Source organism: Anoplopoma fimbria, chromosome 2 (genome assembly GCF_027596085.1).
Source record: "Anoplopoma fimbria isolate UVic2021 breed Golden Eagle Sablefish chromosome 2, Afim_UVic_2022, whole genome shotgun sequence".
NCBI lineage: Eukaryota > Metazoa > Chordata > Actinopteri > Perciformes > Anoplopomatidae > Anoplopoma > Anoplopoma fimbria.
In genome coordinates this window covers 30,223,861-30,230,937 of record NC_072450.1, presented here as the reverse complement: position 1 = coordinate 30,230,937, position 7,077 = coordinate 30,223,861, and the positions used below count along the sequence as shown (strand labels likewise).

Sequence of the window (7,077 nt, the reverse complement as noted above, 5' to 3'; positions counted from 1 at the left end):
TCTTAGAAAGTCAGAAGCGTACAGCATTAAGCCTTTGTTAGACTGCCTGCAAGACATTAAAGCTTGGATGTCCCTAAACTTTTTAAATTTTAATGAAAAAAAGACAGAGGTTATGGTTTTCAGTGGCTCTGGTGTGTCCCCCCTGGTTGACCTAGGCTACCTGGAACAGTTCCGTAGGCCAATCTTAAATAACCTGGGGGTTAAGGTGGACACTGACCTCAAATTTGACACCCAGGTAAAAGCTGTGGTGAAGTCCAGCTTCTTCCAGCTAAGGCAGCTGGCAAAAATTAAACCAATGCTTCAGAGACAGCATTTTGAAACAGTAATCCATGCGTTTGTGACCACCCGGCTGGACTACTGTAATGCACTTTACATGGGGATTAGTGAGGCCTCCATTGCCCGCCTCCAATTAGTTCAAAATGCCGCAGCTCGTCTCTTGACTAACACTAGAAAGTACGACCACATTACACCTATTCTGGCTTCATTGCACTGGCTACCTGTACGTTTTAGGATTCATTTTAAAATACTTTTATTTGCGTTTAAAGCCTTAAATGGCCTTGCCCCACCATACCTATCCGAGCTGCTAAAACCCTACACTCCTAGCCGTTCTCTTAGGTCAGCTGACCAGCTGTTTTTGGTCACACCCCGTACCAGGCTAAAACACAGAGGAGAACGTGCCTTTGCGGTAGCAGCCCCAAAATTGTGGAACACTTTGCCACTCCATATTAGACAAACTACATCCCTGTGTCTCTTTAAAACCTTGGTAAAAACGCACCTTTTTTATTTGGCCTTTGGACACTAGATGGCGTGTTGATGTGATGTAGAAGTGTTGGGTGGGTCATGTGTTTTTACTTATTTTATACTTATTTTATCTCTTTTTTGTGTGCAGCACTTTGGAAACCCTTGTGTTTGTTTAAACTGTGCTATATAAATAAAGTGGATTGGATTGGATTGGATTATATAAATAAAGTGGATTGGATTGGATTGGTGTGTGTGATTGGTGTGTGTGAGAGTATAGTTGTGTGTGTGGGAGAGTATAGTTGTGTGTGTGGAGAGTATAGTTGTGTGTGTGTTGGAGAGTATATTAGTGTGTGTGTGTGAGAGAGTATAGTAGTGTGTGTGGGAGAGTATAGTTGTGTGTGTGTGGGAGAGTATAGTAGTGTGTGAGAGAGTGTTGTGTGTGTGGAGAGTATAGTAGTGTGTGTGAGAGATAGTTGTGTGTGTGAGAGAGTAGTTGAAACGGAAGTGAGTTTGATTGAAAAGGAAGTACTTCTAAATTCTCAGTTCCTGATTGGCTTATACATAGAAGAGGGATTTCACGGACACGGGCTGAACCATTGAGCTATGAGAAGATGGTGAACAGGGAGCGACTTAATGAAGCCATAGGCCTCTTAAGCAATATTTTAGATACTCCAAATGTTGTCACATCATTATCAGAAATGGTGGATCAAAGACGACAGTCATCCACAGGGGCCACTTCTAACACGAGCGTTGACGCGGACTCATCAGGAGCAGGAGCCTCATCAGGAGCCTCATCAGGAGCCTCATCAGGAGCCGGCCTTAATGTAAACCAAGTGATGCGACCCCGATTTCAAACTCAGCAGTATTTCGGGGGATGGGCTTCAAAGTCAAGGAAGAGGTGAGTTTTTTTTAAATGTCAACCGTGGGTAATGTTATTACATATGTTGATTGAAGCCAGCGTTTCCTACTGTTAGCGTTAGCTTTGACTTGTAATGTCTTCAGCAATAATTAAGGTCAGTAAAATTATGTTAGAAAATAAACTTGTCAAGGGATAAGCTTAATTGTGTTACATTAACGGTTGTGAATAAGGTATGCCCTTATTGTTGTTGACTGGTAACTAGCCGTGTATGTTACCTTACCAAGCTGCAAACACATGTTGTCATTGTTGAAGTTAATGTTAATTGCTGCGCTAACGTAAACACCAGGGTAATGAGATGACACCAAAGCTGCGTGAGGGCCAGGAACTGAATGGCTTTATGATTCACAAAGTGTTTAAGTCAAAGGCAGTGTACATCAGGCCAACAAGTGTTCTTCCAGTTCCGGTAAGCTATTTTAAAACAATATGAAGCCATCCTTTTTTTACTAGAGGTTTCTTGTTTTGCCAATGAGCTTAACCCCTTAATTTTTTGAAATTTGTGTTTTTATTATTATTTATTTTTCCCTTTTTTGTTTGTATGTTTTGTTTTAGTTTGACAGCTCAGATTCAGAGGATGGTGTAGTGGTTGATACAACATCCACATCCAGTGACCACCGAATTTCCACTCAGACTAGCGACTGTATGACTACTAGGGCTAGAGGAAACCAAATCGCATCAACACTACAGGTTTCTAGTTATCCTTTCACAAGAAGTGGGAGAGCAACCCAGTCCAGTGCAGTACAGCAAGAATCGAGTGTCATCGACTTAGATTATGTTACCACAGTTAACCAGACTCCCAACAGCCAGCAATGACGACTATGCTGCCTACCTTTCGATAATGAGTTCCATCTCGGACCATTCATCTGATGATGAGGAATTGAACCAGGCTATAATGGGCAGTCTTGAGAGTAATGTGTAAGTTACTGGGTGTTATGACATTGTTAAAGTGGTGCAGTAATTGCAGATAGAACAGGGTAAGCATAATATGAATCTGATAGGACTTATTAAAATGTTAGGAACACCAGCCACCCACCATGCTTATGTAGAGGCTATAACAGAAGTTGTATACATTGAATAAGTGATGCAGGTACCCCTTAAATGCATTGTTTGTAGGCAGCTTTCAGTGTTACATCAACTTTGCTTGTGCCAGATTCCCACTGTACCCACATAAATAAAAAACTCTGGATGAAGAAATGCACGTTTACACAAAACATATGGTATGGTTCAAATAGTAGTTGGCAGTAATGTTGAAAACTGTCAATGTACAATCCTTTAGGTTTAGTTAGCTATGGTGGTCTCATTGTTGAAAAGTATTCTCTTATCCCTATAGACCCTTTTACTGTTTGTATACAATGATGACGTAGAACGATGTTAGTCTGGCAACAGAAGTATGGCAGAGATCAACAGCTTGTCAAGCTATGCAAGGGAATTATCAACAAAAGATCGCGAATTTTACTTTAACAAGTTGACTTTGACAAATGGTGTCCGACTTCCAGATCCGTGTACTATTACTGAGTGGGTTGAAGCGTCAACAAGTGGCCGAATATACAGTGGCCAGATATATATACGTGTTACTTAATAGAGAAACCGAGCGTGTACACCAGAGAGAAATTACGAGCCTATAAGTCACTGGATGCTTATGAATACGTTGTCTGTGGTCATGTACAGAACGTCAAATACCATGACATAGATTCTTGTTCTGGAGTTTCAGATGGAACCGGAGGATTTGCTGCAGTGTTAGGTCTGTTAGGTCTCTCTCTCCTCCTTTTCCTATGGTACCTACAGTATAAAAATTATAGTTAGACTGATCCATATCTCCAAACAGCAGCTGTATGCACCAAAGCTTATGCAAGAGGAAAATAAACTAAAAAAACGACTAAGAGGAGGGCAACTCAAATCGTACCTGTCCATCTTTGCATCGGGGTTCTGGCTTTGTTTTGTGTACACAAACACAGAAGGCACAAAATCGGGGCTACTAGAGTCCAATGACGCCTCACCTGCAAATAAAACACCTTTTAATCTAGTTACCACAGTCAAAACTTTATTTACACTAGTAGGGCATTGTAGTTTCCCTCACTTACAATGACCACGAGTTTACAGCAAGGGACATGCAAACAGCAAATCTAACGCCAGCTTATCAAACTTTAGCTGCATTTGATTATTATTCTACATTGTAAATACAATCACTAATGTAAACCAAGCTTTTCTGTAAAATCAAAGAGTAGATAGATAACCTTACCTGATATAAAGTGGGCGCTACAGACCCGAGCATTTTTTATTATGTCCTCATTCCAGTCAACACGTTTAATCGCCTGCAGCCACAGACGCCGCCGGTTGCTCTTAAATGGTTGTGATCCTGTCGGAATCCTATAAAACTTTAGTCCGCCGGTGGAATATCGATTCTGACAACCATATACGCAACAACCAGACATTTTGAATGCTGAAACTGTTTTTTATCCACTTTTAAACTCTTGCTAGCCAGTTGCTACCTCGTGTGTGAGTCAGAACGACTGGGAAACAACACCACTTCTGTTGCCGGCTATGGTGGTCTCATTTTGATGACGTTGGCTGTAAAAGGGTCTATACTAATGCTTTTTTGTTGTTGTTGTTCTACAGGACAATCGCACATCCGAGCACTAAGTCAGCACAAGAAGTGCTCCTCAATCTTGCATCCCAAATCAGCAGTAACCAAAGATGCAGGTTTAACATTAATAGGTCGTCAGTTCTGGATGGTGCCATTCGTGGCTTCAAACGACTGTCCTACAATCCTGCATCCCAGATGTGTGTCAAGTTTTCAGATGACTTGGGAATGGATGAAGAGGCTGTGGATCTTGGTGGCCCAAGGAGAGAATTTTTAAGATTGCTTATGGAAGCACTGTCACCAATGTTTGAAGGAAGGGACAGCAAACTGAGTTTGGCTCTAGACAGTACTGGTAGGTGTTATATATTTGGCCCCAGTGTATTGATTTATTGGGACTCCTCATGATCCCAGCCCTAGTTTTGTCACAGGTTTTGTCCCATACTTTTAATACTGTGTTCTTTCATCAATGCTATTTTTTCTCCAGCTTTAAGAGAAGATCGGTATTTCATCGCTGGACAGGCCATTGCTGTAAGCCTTGTTCACGGTGGTCCTCCACCAGGATTCCTTGCACCAACACTGTATTCGAGTGTAGTTGTTGGAAATTCCTCAATAAAGCCTGTCTTGGAAGACATTGCAGATGCTGACCTTTAGAGAAGGTTAAAAAGGTAAATGCATTGTAAATATATTGGAATATACGATTCTTGAGTAAATTTTCATTTCATGTGATTTGCTACTGCTTGATCACAACAATTTAAACAATAATATAAACAATATTTGTTTACTGAAGGAATTTATTTGACCACTTATATGCTTTGGTAAATAAGTTAAAAAGGATGCCATAATGCACAGGATTAATTTTCCTCAGTAATCTGGGGTCCAACATAAATTGATATAACACTGATTATAATCAGCCAGTCTGTTGTGTGCAGAATTTAAACCACTATTAAAGGCAAAGCAGATGTGTCACACACACCCTGTTTGCCCAACTGTACTTCAAAATCCCCTGCAAATGTATTGTCTTTCTTTTTTGGTGTTGTGTTTTTAGGTGTCAGAATGTTCGTCTTTGGATGACCTGTTACACACCAGAGAACCATTGCAAGATTATCTGGCAAATGCAGGGTGTCTCAGGCCATTGAAATGCATCGAAGACAGAGACTTGCTGGTCCAAGACATTACCATGTTCCAGGTGGTCCACAGAGTTGCCGGGGCATTTGAAAGGTTTGTGCGACAGAAACCAAATTAGTGATATCATTTGAGTGGTAAAAAACTTGGGCTGGGCTATGTTTGCTACTTTTTTTTTCTGCATCGATACAAGTATTTTTTTAATTGAAAAGAGATAATTCCTTATAAAATAGTGCTGCATAAGAATAATCTCTTTAGTTATTTTCTGTTAGCTAATACTAATTATCATTCCAATTCTTCTATTGTCCCTCATTTTATAGATTTAAGGAGGGGCTGAAGGTCCTTGGTGTTCTAGATGCAATCAGAATGCATCCAGAAAGTTTCAGGCCCTTAATGTGCCACGAACCAACGGCTCTCACTGCTGACTTAATGGACCATCTTTTCCACATCCGGCTGTCTGAAGTGGGAAGCAACAAGAGAAGGACAGAGGAACTTGTTGTACCATTTTGGAGGGATTACCTGCAAGATGTTGAAGGTAAATACTGCTGCTAGGTAAAGTACTGTCTGCATTGATGTTGATCACTCTAGGTGTGCACAGAATCGCTCCAGGAGATAACATTTGGACTACTAATGCCACATTGACATTACATTGGGATGAATGTAAATAGCTTGGCCAATTTCTCAAATTCCTCTGCTTCCATATTTTGTCTTTTTCCTTCTCTTAACCTTTCTTTTCCATCTACTCAATTACATTTTTTACTCTTCATCCCTTCCTCTATCTTTTTTACTCTGTACTCTTTCCTTTGTCTTTTACTTTTTGCTCCTACATCATTTTTGTCTCTCTCTTTCCATTGTCTGCCTTTTTCCACACTTTTGATTATGTTTTGTTTCTATTTCCTTTTTCTTTCCTTTCTTACACTCTTCTTATATTCCTTTACGTGTCGCTTTCTTTCTTTCTGTGTCCCTCATTCTTTACTTATGGAATTTCCCAGATGGTATTTTTAACTTGCTGGTATGCTGTAAATTCTAATTGTTTTCTTTGTTGTTCACTTGCTTGTTTTACTGTGTTTTAGAGCAAGAGGGACCATCAAAGCTAGGTAAAATCCTAGCCTTTGCAACAGGTGCAAGTGTCGTCCCTCCAGTTGGCTTCTCCCCTCAGCCATCAATTGATTTCCTGCATGAACATTCCTCCAGCCCCAAACAGCGTTTGCCCATGGCGAACACTTGCATCAACTGCCTAAAGTTGCCACTGCTTGACACTTATGAGGCTTTTAGGGAGAGCATGGACTTTGCAATAGGTAACACACAGGGTTTTGGTAGAGAATAACTGGGGAACATTGTGTGTGTTCCAGCCAGGTACCTTGTTCAGGAGGTTTTTGATGCACTGTGAACAACAACTTCTGTTTTTTTTTTTCTTTTCTTTATTTTTTTAAGATTAGCAAAGTGCAGAAAAAAAACTTTTCATTTTTTATCAACAAATGGACATTTTTTTCTAGTGCTGACTGAGTAATTGGGCACATAATTAAAGTATTATGGCACAGTGGTGCAAATAAACAAAATATGTTATAACTTTTCAGTCTGTTACAAAAAAACACAATGTGTGCTTTTTACAGTCTTCAACGGTTCAAAGAAATTGACCAGACCTGAAAATAATTTATTCTTTGCTGACAGTCACATAATTACAAAAAAACCAATGTGTCACAGTCTTCAGGTTCAA

General features: G+C 40.1%; 1 protein-coding gene and 1 long non-coding RNA gene across 2 annotated transcripts; one reads left to right on the top strand and one right to left on the bottom strand.

Annotated features, from left to right (window-relative positions):
- Positions 1 to 3,254: 3,254 nt before the first annotated feature.
- Positions 3,255 to 4,081, bottom strand: LOC129108786 (uncharacterized). Its single transcript, XR_008531931.1, has 3 exons — positions 3,897 to 4,081; positions 3,561 to 3,654; positions 3,255 to 3,436 (listed from the first exon to the last, which is right to left on the bottom strand). It is a non-coding gene; the product is annotated as an uncharacterized LOC129108786 (long non-coding RNA).
- Positions 4,082 to 5,351: 1,270 nt separating this feature from the next.
- On the top strand, positions 5,352 to 6,719 carry LOC129109072 (G2/M phase-specific E3 ubiquitin-protein ligase-like). Its single transcript, XM_054621009.1, has 3 exons — positions 5,352 to 5,456; positions 5,681 to 5,895; positions 6,434 to 6,719. The coding sequence occupies exons 1-3, from the start codon at positions 5,416 to 5,418 to the stop codon at positions 6,685 to 6,687; spliced, it is 510 nt and encodes a 169-aa protein (XP_054476984.1). The 5' UTR covers positions 5,352 to 5,415; the 3' UTR covers positions 6,688 to 6,719.
- The last annotated feature ends 358 nt before the right edge of the window (positions 6,720 to 7,077 follow it).

Coding starts and splice junctions, on each gene's coding strand:
- LOC129109072 (XM_054621009.1), top strand. CDS start 5,416: ATGTTCCAGGTGGTCCACAGAGTTGCCGGGGCATTTGAAAG. Junction 5,457..5,680: donor GTTGCCGGGGCATTTGAAAG/GTTTGTGCGACA, acceptor CTCATTTTATAG/ATTTAAGGAGGGGCTGAAGG. Junction 5,896..6,433: donor TTACCTGCAAGATGTTGAAG/GTAAATACTGCT, acceptor ACTGTGTTTTAG/AGCAAGAGGGACCATCAAAG.